At 31.5% G+C, this 18,144-nt stretch overlaps 1 protein-coding gene across 2 annotated transcripts in view; it reads left to right on the top strand.

The window, feature by feature from the left end:
- The window catches only part of LOC145256183 (neo-calmodulin), a 257,149-nt gene that overhangs the window by 183,256 nt on the left and 55,749 nt on the right, over positions 1-18,144 (top strand). Inside the window, exon 2 of one of the 2 annotated variants that reach the window (XM_080114771.1) lies at positions 11,554-11,607. The exons of the other annotated variant lie outside the window; for it this stretch is intronic. Coding sequence (XP_079970897.1) covers positions 11,554-11,607 — 54 coding nt within the window. The remainder of the gene's footprint in view (positions 1-11,553; positions 11,608-18,144) is intronic. 2 annotated transcript variants of the gene reach the window in all.

Genomic DNA, 18,144 nt, shown 5'->3' with positions numbered 1-18,144 from the left:
ATAGTCAGCTGTAAAGACGGTCAATGGTATTGTGTTCCATAGCCAAGAAGTTCTGGATAAAAAATTCTACTCGTGGAATTTTCGTTTAGATTTAGATAGGGAGTAATTGAAATTGCTGATAGTTTTCGTAGCAAGTTTATAACTTGCTCGTCTTCTGCATCCAAAGTTTACAGATGCAATCAACTGCAGTAATCAGAAAACAACACATAGCATTGATAAATGTTAGTACTCCTCTAGTGTTTCGGATCTTTCTGCTACTAATCATTTTTGTCACATTAACCTTTATCCTCGCGTGCATATTAGCCTTGAAAATTGGTTACCCAATTGCAAAACTCAATAAGTATTTGACATGTTCTTTTATTTCTAAAAGAATCTTATAAAAAATAATTCATCAAAGACTATAGAAGTCATGATTATCTTCGGTTTATAGAGTTATATATAAAGAATTGACTTAACTACCGCCAGTTATAATCTGATCAAGTTAATACCTCGCGTTTTATACTAATACTTATAAATGGCTAGTTAGTTAAGTATTAATGTCACCTATCAGATAAGAACTTGTGGGTATAAACGGAATTTAGCCGGTAACTAAAACAATTCTGAAATATGTTACTTGAGACTCTACGATTGAATCATAAGTTGTATGCCTCGAATGGAAATAAAGAAGACAGACACATGTGTTGAAAAGAAAAATTAGGTTTTATTACAGTAACACAATGTTACTAGTGCAGCTTCTGTTACTCGATATTTATTTTCTTCCAACGCAGAAAATATGATTCGAGGACGGAAATTGGCAGGCTAGCATCGTACAAAATGCCTGGGTAGCCGCATCGGCTTTCCTTGTTCGGTACGCCTCCCGTAGTTAACAAAAAAAACTCTTCTACAAATCTGAAACAGAAGGTCTAAGGGTGTACATCTCATAGGATTACTCAGCCAAACACCGTCCTCTTTATTATTATTATTATTATTATTATTATTATTATTATTATTATTATTATTATTATTATATTTGGTGTTATTATTATTGTTGTTGTTATAATTTTTATTGTTGTTGTTGATATTGTTGTCATTGTTGTTGTTTGTTATTATTTTCTTGTTGTGGTTGTTGTTGTTATTTTTATTGTTGTTATTGTTATTTTATACCTCGTATTTGAGAAATGTTTGTTTGAGTAAGTTGATTTTATTTTTTACTTAAATTCTACCAACTTATAGCTAGTCTGAAGAAAATATTTATGACATTTAATGGAAACAATAGGCTACAGTAATTTAATAATTACATTAAATATACATATGTATTTTCTGTTTGTTTAAAAACATAATTTCAACTGTTTCTGCCAAGATAATTCGCTTTGAACTAATAGCGAATTCATTTATGCTTACTATTTTCTCACTCATCGATAACGATAAAATAGGTTAGAAAAAAATATTCATAATAAATGTTATGGTTTTTATTATTTGTTTGTTATTAGGGTTTCTTTGAATTTTTAAAACACGTATCTAGTTTTCAAAATATCCTCTATTCTTTCGTGAGATTCGATGTGGCTTACTGACATCGTCAAAACTACTAACAACGTAATCTCTGCTCTGTCATTCCTTTTTATTTTACATATAAATAGAAAAATATCCCCATACCGTTTTGACGCATATTGAGATGATTTACGAACCAGGAGTCATCACACAGATCATTACCAAATAGTCACAGGCCAAACAAGCTTCCTTGCAATCGTAGTGATAACAAGCTTCTCCCCCAATTGACTGCGCACTTCTCGTCTGTCGATCATCGTTTTAAATCGTTTGGAGTTCTCCAAATAATTGCTAACCCGCTGATAACGCTCGTAGACTTTCTATGTAATTTGATCCTCAGAAGTTAAATACTCCCTACGTTCACCTCTTCTGTCTTTTTTCTATTCACCCAGACTCTTCATGATCATAATGGATAGTATCTATCGATGTTGCAGACACCATGTTTTTTTTTTGTAAAAAATATCAGATTATTGTGATAACCTCATCGATCTAATCAGGCACTTTCCGTTGTCTTTCTTTTAAAAAGCTGCTGAAAGCAGGTGGTGTTCTCGGGTGTCATAATGACAACAAGCCACAATAGATTTCCAGCAGTCTTCTCTTCTTTCGATCACGGTTGCAAATCAGTTTCAGTTCTTGCAACATCCGTTTGCACTTGATTAATCACTGAAAACAACCATTCGTTTTGAGTAACCCTAATCCTAACCCTAACCGGCCGTATTTTAGTACATCCTTATTCGCCTTTCACAACCATTTTTCAGATACACATGTGGGTGTTGTTTTATCGGGGGATGAGGGTCAGATGATACGATTTTTGTCTATTCTGTTCGCTATTCATTTTCTTAGGTCCGAATATTTATTTTGTGTTGGTTCCACTTGTGCTTACACTGCCATTCTATTTCAGTTTATCTGTGATTGTTCATCATTATCTGGTTATGTGAGTTGGTTTCCGCTATCGAGGATTTTTGTTAATATTTCAGCTATTTCTATCAGTGTTGTGCTTTCCACCTAGTGTGTCTATCTACCTATCCTTCCTGTAACTCCTACTCTTTTTTAATATTCAAAAAGTCCTATCGTTTCTAGTATTGTTGGTACAACTAGGATTTCTTTGTTATATATTCTTTGAGTCCTCTTGTAAGCTCCATGTATTTGCTTAGATTTTCATCCCCCTTTATTTTCTATTTTTGATCTGCTAGAACGTCGAAATCTACTATTTAGCATGTTTTTCATTCTTTATTATTATTATTATTATTATTATTATTATTATTATTATTATTATTATTATTATTATTATTATTATTATTATATTTTATTTACGCTCTTCTTTGTCCTTCCTACTTCTTTTTCTTCTTGATTTTCTCATTATCAATCTTATTGATTTTTTCTCATTGATTTTCTATTCAACGAAAAAGTAAAGCAGAAAATAAAAGACGAGACAAAGGTTGCCGCCGTGATGGTGATCGAATATCCCGGCCATTATTATTGACGTTAAATGACGCGTTTAATTCCCGCATTTGTTCACCCATCAGCCTTCATCTCCCGCTTTTTGTTCGGGGAGGAGGATTTTGTGCCAATTTTCTTAACAATTTAATTATTTCTGCTTTAATCCGACCCTCACATATACACAGTTGCTATCATTAACGATAACCTATGCACTCAACCCCTGCCCAATCGAACCTCTTCCGTTCCGTCCACACACCTACGTGGGTTCTAACTGTCTCTCCCCATCATTAAAGAAAAGAAAATAAATATAAAAGAAATGATCGACTTCCAGGGTCTTTGTTCAATCAAAATCAATTAAAACTAACATAAGGATATCCTTAAACTGCATTCGATCTACGAGTTTATTTATTGGAATGTTGTTTAAAACGTAAGTGTGGCAGACTAACAGAAAATTATAAATTAAAACCGGGAGACCAACTAACAGACAAACCTGCTAGCAAATATACTTTGGGCATTATATATATATATATATATATATATATATATATATATATATATATATATAGAGAGAGAGAGAGAGAGAGAGAGAGAGAGAGAGAGAGAATTTGCAGAATACCTTCTATTACTTATTCCACCCCAGTGGATTACAAGAGAATCCAAATTTTATTGTTATGATGAATGAACTTATGCATTAATAACATGAACGTTTCATGTTTCTGCTGCAGATATTATCTATATAAGACTTTAAGAAAGCAATTTCTGTCATAAAGTCAGTCAGAAGCTAAATTGCGTCATTGAGTTCCTTGCAAAAGTCCATTGTGTAGAAAAATAAATTCTAGGACATAGAAGGTCGCTCCTATTAATTTTTTCACTGCCGCCTTCGTAGCTCTTCAAATTTTTTTAATTAAAAAAGGAGGCTTTAGTTTTTGAACAACACTTTTTTGCTTAATGCAGACTTCGTATGTATTATTATATTATATTCAACCCAATATATAGTAATCATTTTAAAAGTTTTTAAAAAGTCAGTCGTGCGCCACTACAGAGAATTGAAACCAAAACATTTAGCTTACGATTTAGCTTATGTTTGACGTTTATGCCTGAGCGATGAAGACATGTTTCTGCAAGGCTAAAAATTAAAATATGAACTAATAGCTATTACGTTACGCATGCATATTCGTAATCCTGTCGTTCGCCATTCGCCTGGCAAATTTCATTTTTTTTAATTTTCATACTTTTAAACCCCAAATATAAAGTTTCGCATGGGTTCATATCCCCTATATATGAAGTTTCATGTCTGTAAACCAAAAACTGACATAGGAGTTTTGGAAGCAATTTTTTTTAACATTGATTGTGTTTGCTATAACTATTTTATGGAAACATTACGCAAGCGTCAATCATGTAGAATATCGGCATGAATATAATTAGACGTAATAGTTAACTAAAGATGATCGTCCCATCAGAGAACCGAAAAAAACATAATAGGGAATTTATTAAAATGAATATTTAAAAGAATATGCAAATTAGCTAGATTTGTGGCAGCTGAATGCAATTTCACGACCCATATATAACAAAGTTGTATTTTCATTTTTAAATAAATAGAAAAAAAAGGTTTTATTATGAATATCAATACACAAAAAAGACGAATATATAGGCGTATATATATATATATTATAGTTAAATAATAATTATCCTCTATACCTACAGACACTAGTTTTCATGCTTACGCAATCATCAGTGTAAGAGTGACAATCCCCGCTGGTCATGAGATGTTAACCCACCCACCCACTATTACATATTTTGCTCAATTTGCAAAGTTTTTAGCTCATGACAACCAAACAACTGCCACGTTAATGAAGTGAATTAATATTAAACGCCGAATTTTGGCGAATACATTACACAATTTAGAGCCTCGGAAGCACTGGAAGTCGTGAACATTTCATAAACAGTAGTTGACTGCAGACAGTGTCCATCCTTAACTAGGCTAAAGGGGTTTGATATTTATAATTAAACAATAATTATTTTATACCCACATACGTACGTATGTGCATGCCTTCCTATATATATTTATATATATATATATATATATATATATATATATATATATATATATCACTTAAATATTATTTATTAATAATTGATTAATAATTACTACGTGCATAAAGTAATCATCTGTATGCATGCATGTTTCAGAATTTACTCCTCATCAGTATAGCTAGACTTAATTGACAAGGATCGAACCTTCAACTGCTCGATAAGTAGTCTAGTGTTTTACCACACAACCACCGTGCCCTTCCCAATTGTTCCTATCTACAATGCCTCCCCACGGGACAGAGTTAGACACCAGGGTCGTTTTTTAACGTGGAGAAAAGGAACAAAAATAAAAATTGTCTCAGTCGTGAAGGATTTCTCTTCCACTAACAGAGAAAAAGAAATTGAAGTGCAGCATCTTAAGAACAAATACCACACTTTGATCTTGTCCCGAAGGCCAATGACAGATTTTTATATCTCCTTTATACCAAGTCCAACGTAAACAAGTTCTTGATGAAGCGTCTCCCTAAGTAATCCAATTTACAAAATTCCCACTACTTATGTTTACTACGCTATAATCACATTGACTAAGGTATACCAATTAACCCTTATCCTCGAGTGACCTCTGGGCCTTGATAAGTGGTGATTCCTGTGTAAAAAACATCTCCTGCCCAATGAGAACATTTACTTAACCATTTCGTTTCAGTCTGCTATTTTATTTTTACCTAATATCCCCTCCTCTCAATTCCGACCGTCTGGTTTGGATTTCCGTTTGCTCTTTTAAATATTGTGCATGTTTATAATTTAAAATGAATATTCACTTATCTGTTTCCATGCCTCTCTACACTAGCTCGAAAGTCTCTTGAAAATATTCCCAAATTAAACAAATGTAAATGATTATGTTGTCTAATCAAGCGTATCATCAATTGCGTTTGTTTTAGACCATTCTAACTCGGACGACCTTATCTTATCGGTTCGATCAAATTCTAGTAATGAGTACCGATAATAACAGAATCGTCTGGATCACAAAGCGACCCGTGATGTTCTATCTTCTCGTTTTCTCTCCGGTGAGTCTCTGACCTAACATTCCCGGGCGGTCGTTAGAATGAACTGGCCAAGGCTGCCTAACACACAAGCACACGATAAATGAGGAAAGTGAGGAAGAAATCGATGAACTGTTTAACTGCAACACACACATCAAGAATTGGTGCATTTCTTTCCCTGCATATGGTGGTTCAATAATTTATTCAAGCGCTTCTATTGAGCGAATTATTGAGGTTTAATTTATAATAAACACTCTCCGATTTGAAACAAATACAAAGCAGTTGATATTACGATAAATAGTGCAAACTGCAGAAAAACTTGAGCCGCACGCATACACACACACACATACACATACATTGTATTATTTTATGCGTGGTTTACTTTGAAGACAAAACGTCTATAAAATCGTTAAAATAGTTGAATGTTTACTAGTATATTTTATTTCAATGAGATTTTTTTAAGATTTCATATTTGTTTTTATTATTTTGTTTTTCTTTCGTTTCAATCGAACTATTTTACATGTATGAAAAGAGGTGCAAAAATATCCATGCTGGACTCATTAAAGTAGGTTAAAAATATAATATATTCTCGTTTGGTCGGTGATTGTATGGATAAAGTGTCGTTTTTAATTTCCATAGTTTTTTTTACATAGGCGTCACCACTTATCAAGGCCGAGAGGCCACTCAAGGATAAGAATTAAAGAGTGTACAGTAGTCAAAAGGACAATATAGTAATCGATAGTAATGGAAGTTCGGTAAATTTGTTAACTTAAGTTAATCAGAAATTTGTTCGCGTTGGACTTGAAGACAACCATATTATAGACAGCTGGAAAGCAGGAAAACGGAAAACAATTCCACAGGCGTGCAGTTCTAAGAAAGAAGCCTTGATCATGGAATCTACGTTTAGGTTTAGGCACAGATAAAGAGTGGGGGGAATTATTGATAGTGTTTTCAGCTAGACGAGTATTTCTTGTGAAAGTTTGGCAAGGGGGGACCATAGATTGAAGCTCAGTCGAACACTTTTAATCGCATATTAATTATCATTGGTTTTAATTGCATATAAATTGTTGTGAGTTTTAATCGTATATTAATATCATGAGTTTTAATTGCATATGAATTATCATGGGTTTTTATCGCATATAAATTATGATGGGTTTTAATTACCTATTAATTATTATTGGTTTTGATCGCATATTAATTATCATTAGTTTTAATCGCATATAAGTTATCATGAGTTTTAATCGTATATCAATTATAATTGGTGTTAATCGCATATTAATTATCATGGGTTTTAACCGCATATAAATTATCATAGGTTTTAATTGCATATTAATTATCATGGGTTTTAACCGCATATAAATTATCATGGGTTTTAATTGCATATTAATTATATGGGTTTTAATTGCATATTGATTATCATGGATTTCAATTGCACATTAATGATCATGGGTTTTAATTGCATATTGATTATCATAGGTTTTAATCGTGTATTAATTATCATTGGTTTTAATCGCATATAAATTATCATGGGTTTTAATCGTATAATAATTATTATTGGCTTTGGTTGCATATTAATTATTATTCGTTTTTAATCGCGTAGTATACAATTATTTTATTTGTTTTCTTACTTTAATCAAACAATGTATGTTACCATTGGACCGTAAGAGCTACTGTTACATGGGGCACATTTAGGGAGTAGTCTTTGCGGTATGTTGTGCAGTAAGATATTTGCTCACATTACTTTTAAATTTCTGCACGTTGTTACAGTCGGGAAAACAAGAAGCGGGGGTGGAATTTCAACATTAAGTGGTTCGAAGAAAGAATCTGTCAGTGTAGAGAATACTTCTTCATCTAAGAATCTCTACAATTGTGATGTAGCGGTTAGTTTGTGTAGGAGAGAATTAGGTGTAAATTCATTTAAGGGGCACACAAACATAAACTGCATGGAAACACATTCATTGGAATTATTATGAAAGGAATATACGATGTAATTCTGCTATGATGCGGCAGGGGCTTGACAGCCAGTGCTGGATCTATCCGGTTAAAAATGTATGCTTTCTTTTTGCACACTGTCCAAGCGAGTTAGTTCGCAAAGCAGTACACGAGCGAATGGTGGGTTCTATGGAGTCATTCAATTTAAACATAATTTTTAATTCATCCGTTTTTTTTTTTTTTAAGTTTAGACATACTTTTTATCAGTAATTCCGCGGATTATATGAACGCATCTTAGGAAAATTACCCTGTCTTCATTTCTAAAATAGAATTTCATCTCATGAAGTGAAAATACTTAGGGAGATCAAGGCTTCACACAGATAAACTAGAATGTACCGATGAAGATTAAGTACAGGATGGAACGATAAATGTGTTGCCTTAAAGAAAACAAAATTACAATTTTATTTTTAAACTTTCACTTAAAAAATTAATTCAGGAAACATTTTTATGTAGTAGAGCTGATATCTATTCAATATAGCCGCCTCCAGCCTCAATCACCGTCTCGATATGGTTCGGAACTGAAAGCACTCTTTTCCACAAGCGTCGACGGGAGCTCGGCAAATACTCGGCGGATGGCGGCGATCAGGCTAGCTTTGATATTGTGGGAGATCATGTTGGTGATATGTTCGACTTATGACAAAACGAAGTAGTCCAGCGGTTTCAAGTCAGAGGAGAAGAAAGGCTAGTGAGAGAAGGGTACAAAGTCGTAGCACTCCTCCTGAAGACCATTGGGTCTCTTGGGTCTTGTAGACTGGCGCCTAACCCTGCTGCCACAATTAGGGTTAGCCCACCTGATTGCACCAGGGGTACATAATACTCTTCAGCACATCCATGTACACTTTGGCGTTGACTATCAAACCGACTTTGAAGATGTGAGGTTGGATGATGTGGCCCTAATATGAAACCACACCAAAGACAATAACCATGGCCCGAAATTCGTTTAGCTGTGCCCTCAAGCGTCGAACTGTACAGATTTGCATTTTGAGGGCGTTAGAGATGGGCCTGTTGTCATAACTATGATCGATAGAGAGCATAATGTATAAAATTTCCGATCTCGCTCGTTGAACATTGTGTCACTTTTAGACATGATAGAAGGCTACTTATCGCTCTTGTACACGACTGGCCAACTGGTACATGGTCTCCAAAAGAAAAAAGGAAAGAAAAACAGTTTTCATCAAATGGAAAGAAATTATGTCGTCTTTTCTAGTGCGACAATTTTTTCCTTCCATCCTGTATTAGTTTTGGCCAGTAACAACGTGTTAAGTAATGGATTTCCTGATAAGCTGAGTGAATTAAAGTATTGTTTCTTCTGGATTGATCAATTGTTGTTTTTCTCTTATCCTTCAATTTATATTTTCGTTTCAAGAAAATGTATTTTTATGTTTTATTGATTACCTTCAGTTCTTTAATTCATTCTTTTGTATATTCTGTTATCTATATTTCCTTCTTAATTTCGTTATTATTATTCTTTAAATATTACATAATGTGTTATTTTAAAATTTAATTACTTTACTTTAAATTAAATATTGCATAATGTGTTACTTTACTTTTAATTAAATATTACATAATGTGTTACTTTATTTTTAATTAAATACTACATAATGTGTTACTTTATTTTAAATTAAATATTACATAATGTGTTACTTTATTTTTAATTAAATATTACATAATGTGTTACTTTACTTTTTAATTAAATATTACATAATGTGTTACTTTATTTTTAATTAAATATTACATAATGTGTTACTTTACTTTTAATTAAATATTACATAATGTGTTACTTTATTTTTAATTAAATATTACATAATGCGTTACCTAATTTTTATTTAAATATTACATAATGTGTTACCTAATTTTTATTTAAATATTACATAATGTGTTACCTAATTTTTTAGTTAGGTATTACATAATGTGTTACCTAATTTTTGATTCAATATTACATAATGTGTTACTTTATTTTTGATTAAGTATTACATAATGCGTTACCTAATTTTTATTTAAATATTACATAATGCGTTACCTAATTTTTATTTAAATATTACATAATGTGTTACCTAATTTTTAATTAAGTATTACATAATATGTTACTTACTTTTTGATTAAATATTACATAATGTGTTACTTTACTTTTAATTAAATATTACATAATGTGTTACTAAATTTTTAATTAAATATTACATAATGTGTTACTTTATTTCGTTATTCTTTTATTTATTCTGTTATTTGTTCCAGTGTGTAGTTCTTTGGTATTTTATTTATTAGTTAATCAGTTTTACTCTTATTATTTTTTTATATACACTATTTATCCCTTTTACTTATTTTATTCTTTTATGTTATATGTCATTTGTTTTATTTTGTAATTTACCTTTCATTTTTAATGCATTCTTTTTTATTCGGTAAAATGTTAGTACATTTTGTGTTCGTTCGTTTATTTCTTTTATTTTTAGTTGGGTTTGTATTTTGTAGTTCTAATAATGCAATATTGTAATTTCACATAATTTCCATAAGTTCATATAATTTCAAAGAATGATTTCCTGAATTTAAATATTATTTTCAGAAGGTTTCACATATGAACTTAATTTTGCATAATAATTTCGTGAAATAATTTAATATGGACGTTTTTATTATCTCCTTTATGCTTTATTTTTATCATATTTTTTTGTTTTCTTCACATAAATTTCTCAATTTATTTGCCGCTCTCTTAAGTGGTTCGAAGAAAGAATCTGTCAGAATTTTGTCAATCCTTTTTGATTTATCTCTTTTCTTACACTGTTTGTATCGCTTTCGTATCTTATTCTATATATAACTCTCCCTTCCTATCATTTCTTTTTCCCTGCATATATAATATATATATGTACATATATATACATATATATGTATATATATATACACATATATATATGTATATATATATATATATATCACGCATTTTATAATATATATATATATATATATATATATATATATATATATAATATATATATATATATATTAGTGTTTTCGGTTTTCTTATGGAATGATCACCTTTAGTTAACTTTTATGTGTAATTATATTCATACATATATTCTACATGGTTTATACTTAAGTAATATTTGCGTAAAAAGTTTATAGTAAACAGAAACCTTTTTCTATATATATTTATGTATGCGGATATATATAAATTGTTTAAAAAGCTTGCCTGCCAAACTCTTTTGTCAGTTTTTGTCTAGAGACATTAAACTAAAATATATATGGTATTCGAACCCATGCAGACCTTGATATATGGGCTTTAGCCGGGGAAATTCGATGAAAAAAGGTACAAATTTTTAAAAATGGAAGTTGCCAGCTGAAGGTAGACGGTACATTTATTTTCCTTTTCATTGTCGTTTTTTTTTCTTTCTTTCTTTTTCTTTCTCTCTTTCTACTTATAACTCTCACTTTCTCTATCAGTTATTATCATCCTCCTCTCTCTTTTTTAAGGTTTCCATCTAGCTATTCCTCTCACTATATATTCGTCTATCTCTCTTTTCTTTCCCGCTTTCGCCAGGATATAGACCATAAAACCGAGACAGACGCACAGGCAAGCAAACAAGACAAATGGGCAAGTATTCTTTACGAGAAAGAACGAGAAAGATAAAAACTATCTCTCCTTCTTTTTCTCTTCCTCTTTCCTTCTTTTCTTCTTTTTCTCACACACACACGCACTATTTACCTTTGGATCTATTTATTAACTTTATAAACGGATATTTCCTTTTTCCACTCTTGTTGCTACTCATAAATGTGTGAATACAACTTCCAGGAAAGATCAGAGACGTTTACGAGTTTTGCCGGAAAATAGAGGAAACTTTTAAGAGTAATAAATAAGATTTCCCACAAATTGAGTTGCTCTATGCATATACTAATAATACTCTAATTATCTTGCTATATTTCTTATCACTGTGCACACATTTATCTGTACATAAATGTTTAATGTGATAGGTAGTAGAAGGAAAGGTGAGTAAAGGTAAGTTGCGGTCAACTGATAAGAGAAGGGATTGAAATATATAATGTAATTAATTAAAAAGAATAGAAGAAGAAACGAGAAAGTGATAAGGAAAAGAAACAAAAGGCAGTGGAGAGAGAGAGAGTATATTATAATATCATAATCGAGTTTCATAAATATTTGGAAATTACTAATATCTATAAAAACAATTTGGAATGTTCAAATATTTATTCAACAATTTTGGAGTGTCATCGTTAACTCTTTCTGCTCATCTCTCTCTCTACCACTCTTCCTCTTCATAGCTCTCTCTCTCTCTCTCTCTCTCTCTCTCTTCTCTATTTCGTTCTATATTTCCCTTCTCTATTTTCTACTTATTAATATTAGTACATCCATCTCCCCCTCTTATCATTCATTTTTTTTTATTTATGTCAGCGACTCTCCTTTCTACCATTTGAAATGTCTGTATATAATAACAGATTAAAAGCGTGTACTGTAATATCCAAGACAGCTAGATCATCGGAGTTTCAGTAGCAAATATTTAGTAATATATAAAACAACTATTAGCTCGAGGACTCACCGGTGTTCATTTATAAAGAACTGTCAGTGCATGTTAAACGATGCACTTTTAAACAATTATATATATATATATATATATATATATATATATATATATATATATATATATATATATATATATATATGCATGTATTAACAATTCTTCCGAAAGAAAAAAAAATGTTAAGAATATCTACGGAAATATTACCAAAAATCGAAAATTGACTAAGCGATAAAACTAAGCATAACCCTGGAACACTACAAAAATTAACTATTAGTGATTATCTTTTACTTTTACGAAATATAATTCAAATTTTACTTTTCTTAGCATCGGAGTCTTATTCGACGCGTAAACTATCGCCACCTCTTTCTCTTGTTGATATGAACAGGCATAAAGAGGAATCTAGAAGAGAAAACCTTCATTTCAAATTTTGCTCTCCATGGATGACATTAGTTACAGTTGCATTCATCGATGAACTTGTTTGCTTATCAAATGAACAACATGACTTCGCAGATGATCATAGACATTTGTTTCAGAACGTTTTTAATTAAATTATATGCAGGCTTGGTGTGCCGTACATTCATTCAGCCATGAAGCATAGTTTCAACAGTAATTGATTAATGTCTTATGAAACTTTGTACTATTTCACGATCTGAAAATTCTTTTGGCCAGGTAAATTCAAACTAGTTTTTGTCTAATTTCTTAAGGAAGAAATGTCATCGAAAAGATGTACATATTCTAGCTTCATCTTAGAAACGATTCTTTCCAGAAAATGCTAATAAAATCAGATCATTCGAAAAATGCAATGATTACAAAAAAATATTCTTCCATTTTTACTTTTAATCGACATTAAATGATTCTATTATACCTCCAAACATACAAAGCCAATATACTTCATTTAACACACTGAGCCAGAATTCCAACCCTATCCAAATATTAAGTTTTCTAAAATAGGGACCCCGTTCAGCATAATTGGAATAATCTGTAACAAGTAAATTGTGAATTGGAATATATGCGAGAGCAGTTACACTTTTAAAAGGTATTTTTACACTTTGAAAGTGTAAAAACTTACTTCGATATTCAAATAAATGAAATTAAAGTGTTTATAACAAATTAATAAATATTTTTGTTTAAATAATATCAGAAAAAGATTCAGGCAGTTTATATTTGCAGCCAAAATCCGACATTGTTCATCGAACTCATAAAACTCTGAACTTTTCATTCTTAAACTATGTTTCTTCTTATGCTTCTTATTCTCATTTCTTTTATTTTGCAAACCATGTTTTACACCTGTTCATGCATTATCAGTGTTGTCTTGAACGTTGTTTTGCAAAGTTATGAGTCCCAAGATTTTTATTGCTTTTTGGACGTTTTTCGTTTACGTTTTGTTAGTCATTTTTATATTTCATTTGTCAAATTTTCTTTAAAATATATTTTATAAGCCGTTTTATATGATTATTTTTTTTCACTTTGTACATCATCATTTCTTTAGTTTAATAATACCAACTTGTAAAAATACGTGTTCAATTTTATGTTTTCAGTAATTAAAACCAAGATAGCTTGGAATTTTCTAAATAATTCGGAGAAATCTTGAAAGTGTATCGATAATTAAAGTCAGATACATTTTAACGATGTTTTCATTTTAATTATTTATTAAATTTTACGTTTTAATTGTATGTAATTTTTTATTATTTATGTTTTAACAATAGTTTCGTTCGAATTGTTTTTATTTTTACAAAGGAGACTCCACTTATTGAATCCCGCAGGCTACTCGAGGATAAGAGTTAATAAGTGGGCGTGGATCACCTGGACAACGGCGTAGTAATAGTTAGTGGTTGAAATAGGTGGAAATGGATTTTTAGAATTTTTTTTTACATTGGACTTGAATACGACCATATTGAAGTCACCTCACATCGGATCAATGGAATAGAATTCAACAGGTATACAATTCTAGGACGAAAAGACTGCTTATGTTCATAAATTGAAGCTCAAACGAGCACTGGTCATGATAATAACGATAGAGCAAGGGTCTTTTTGGAAAGAGGTGGCAGGGAAGAGAAAAGAGCATTATCTGCTAGGGTTCCAGGCCGGTTTTGAACTTTGTCATGCATGATAGGTGCTCCGAGAAGCCCACGACCAGATATGGCAACAAAATAAACGTATCTGGTTCAGATAGGGAATTGTGTAGGGAGTGAGATACTTTCTGGGGCGACCCTTTTTCCAGCAACCTTGGCAGCAGATTAACTGTAAATCTTCCTTTTCAAATTAGAAGTGAATGTCTTTTTTTGTAATCTTCTTTTCAGATTAGAAGCGAATGTCTTTTTAATTCATTAAACTACATCCTCCAGATCTGGGGAGAGAGGTTCAGAAAGATCTTGGTTGTTATTGGCCTTTGAAGTGTTGCTATAGATTGTACTGTCATCTGCATATATGTCAATGAGGGGAATTATAATTTGATTTGGAAGATCATTGATGAGGATAAGGAAGAGGGGTGGGTCTTAGATGGATACCTGAGACACGCTAGCCTTGATAGTTTGAGCTGGGAACTTCTGCTTATCGAAGATTACTTGGAAAAACCCATCGAAAAAAAAAAGATTCGATGGTTGAGAAGACATTTCCAAATATATCATAACTGGAAAGCTTGTGAGGTAGATTTTCATGCCAAATCCTATCAAATGCCTTTGATATGTCAAGAGCTATTGCTCTTGAGAATAAATCACTGTCGATAGATTCACTGACATCACTGTAGATTTCGCAAGACAGAAAAGAAATTGCTTGTCATAAGGTGGGTTGTTTTTTGCTGAGTTGATTGAGAATTTCTCTATTTAACACGGATTCAAGCAACTTCTGGCACAAAAGGTTAATTGGTCTTTATTAAGATGCAGAAGACCGATATCCACTAATTTTAAATATTGAGAAAACTAATGACGTTTTCGGGGGGTTGGAAAGCATTTCTATTTTAGACAAGAATGGGTGTTACTTCCACTTGCAGCTTCTGGGTTTTAGACTAGTCTATTGTCATAACAATCTATTGTCATAACAAGTTTCTTTGATGCCATCAAGGTCCTTGATGACTATTACAATATCACAAACAGAAACATGGATGTTATTCAGGTCTTGGGACGAAATTCGTCATAGAGTTTAGTATGTAAATTTTAATAATTTTATCTTTTAACAATGTCTTCATTTTAATCGTATGTATTTTTTTATTATATGTTTTACCAATGGGTTTGTTTTAATTAATTATGAATTTCAACGTTATCTTTGAGGCGGTTTGTCTTGAGGAGGCTCCATATTTTGGCAAGCTTCTGTGATTCACCTTTACTTCTGATCTGAAGTAGAACACGTAAATCAAGTCTGTTGCCAAATCGCTGGGAAAATGGTGGGGTCCTTCTACCGCTCCAGAAGATATCTCACTACTGATGCAATTCTCTATCTATATAAAAGCCAAGTACTCCAAGGATGGAGTACTGCTGCCACATCTGGGCAGGAGCTGCTAAAAACAGGCTATCCTGTCTTGACAGAGTACAAAATAGACTTCGTGGCTTAGTGGGGGATGCCCTTTTCTCTTTCCTGCAACCTCTCTCTCACAGACGAGATGTTGCGACCTTATCTTTTTTTATTGTTATTTCCATAGCAAGTGGTGGTATGAGCTCCAATCTCTGGTCCCCCTCGCCAATTTTTCACGATAAACACCCGTCTAGCTAAAACCACTGTCAATAATTTCCCCACACTTTATCTGTGCCTAAATCAAAACGTAGATTCCATGAGCAAAGCTTCTTTCTTAGAACTGCACCCCTGTGGAACTCTGTTTCATTTGCCTGTTTCCCACCTGACTACAACTTGGATGTCTTCAAGTCCAACATAAACAAATTCCTGATGAACCGCCCCTTTAAGTAAGATATTTTATCAAAACTTCAATACTAACCATTACTACGATACTATCTCATTGATTACTGTACACGCTATAACTCTTATCCCTGAGAGGCTTCCGGCCCTTGATAAGTGGTAACCTCCATGTAAAAAAAAAAGAAAATTCTTGATAGTTTTATTGATTATTTATTGCTAGGTAATTTTATCGATTATTTATATTAGCTATTTATGAATTTTAACGATGTCTTCGTTTTAAACATCTATAAATTTTGACGATGTTTTCCGTTAATTATTTTTTTTTAAATCCTATTTTTATTTCATTATATATAATTAAATTTTAATGAAGTTTTCGTTGCAATCATACATTTTAATAATTGTTGTGTTTTATAAATCGTTACGATATGCTTGTTTTAATTGTTTACATTATTATTTTTATATTTACCTGTTTTCATAATTTATATATTTCAAAGCTGTTTTTTGCTTTAATTTGCCATACAATGTAAATGATTGCTTATTTCTTATAATTTTCTCTCTTTAAATGTTACATCGTTAAAATTCTAACGTTTTTAAATTATTTATACGTTTAATTTTTTTTATATTGTATTATTTTAAAGTTTTTGTGTTATCATTGATATTTGTATCCGTGAATATTTTTATAATTAAGATTTAATACATTTCAATCCCTTGTATATTCATGTATATATTTAAATAAAATATATGTTTTAATGATTTCTGTAATTACAAGTCTTCTAGTTTTCTTCATTACTTTCATGAATAGTTTTTATAAATATATATGCTCATTTGTTATCCGCATTACGGTGATTTTTTCATTAATTTCTCATTTCAAATCGTAATAAAATATTTTACCATTTTCTTTAAAACTAAACATCTTACGTTTGAATGCGATATTTCTTCACTTTATTGAATATTTTTCTATCATTCGTTGCCGATCGTTTTCGATGTTTTTTTTTAATTTAGTCGCAGATACATCAAAATGGCAATTTAAGTGCGTAAAATGCTAAAATGAAGCACAAAATATTTGTAAATATCTACTTACATTGCGTCCGATTAGGAAGCTCGATGCACAACAATAAAAAATAAATCACAAACTCATACTTGACAAACACACATTGAAATAAAATTCCGACATGAAAGTCCTTACAATTTTTACACGTTAAAAATAAACAAATCTATAGATAATTTTATATTATACTAGCAATCGGTGCCCGGCGTTGCCCAGGTGTTTTGAGGTTAATGCTGAGAAAAAAAAAACGGTAAATTTTTTTAAACTTTGACCCCTATTATGACATCTTAAGATTTATTGTTTAGGGATCAAGTAAAGTTAATAAGTAAGATCCATGTCCAAGGAATCTATATCTAAAATATCACGTGTTTACTGTTTAGATCCAAAATTGTAGGAGGAGTTTGGTAGAGTTCTCAAAGGTCAAATCGTTGAATATTGACCACTTAATCGCCAAATTTCTGTCGAAAACCTATCACATCGATTTTCCCAAATCTCAGTACCCTGTATATCAAATTTCGAATCTCTAGGCTTAAAATTGACAGAGTTTTAGTGTAGGGAAATGCACACAGACACACAGACACACACAGACACTTATATATATATATATATATATATATATATATATATATATATGTATATATATATATATATAAACATGTGTGTGGCATCTGTCAGTCGAAACGACTATGGATCAGCAGCGCCG

This window comes from Euprymna scolopes, chromosome 32 (assembly GCF_053919585.1).
Source record: "Euprymna scolopes isolate OS-2025 chromosome 32, ASM5391958v1, whole genome shotgun sequence".
Taxonomy (NCBI): Eukaryota; Metazoa; Mollusca; class Cephalopoda; order Sepiida; family Sepiolidae; genus Euprymna; species Euprymna scolopes.
Note: the sequence above shows the minus strand (reverse complement) of the source record. Positions and strands in the feature narration are given on the sequence as shown.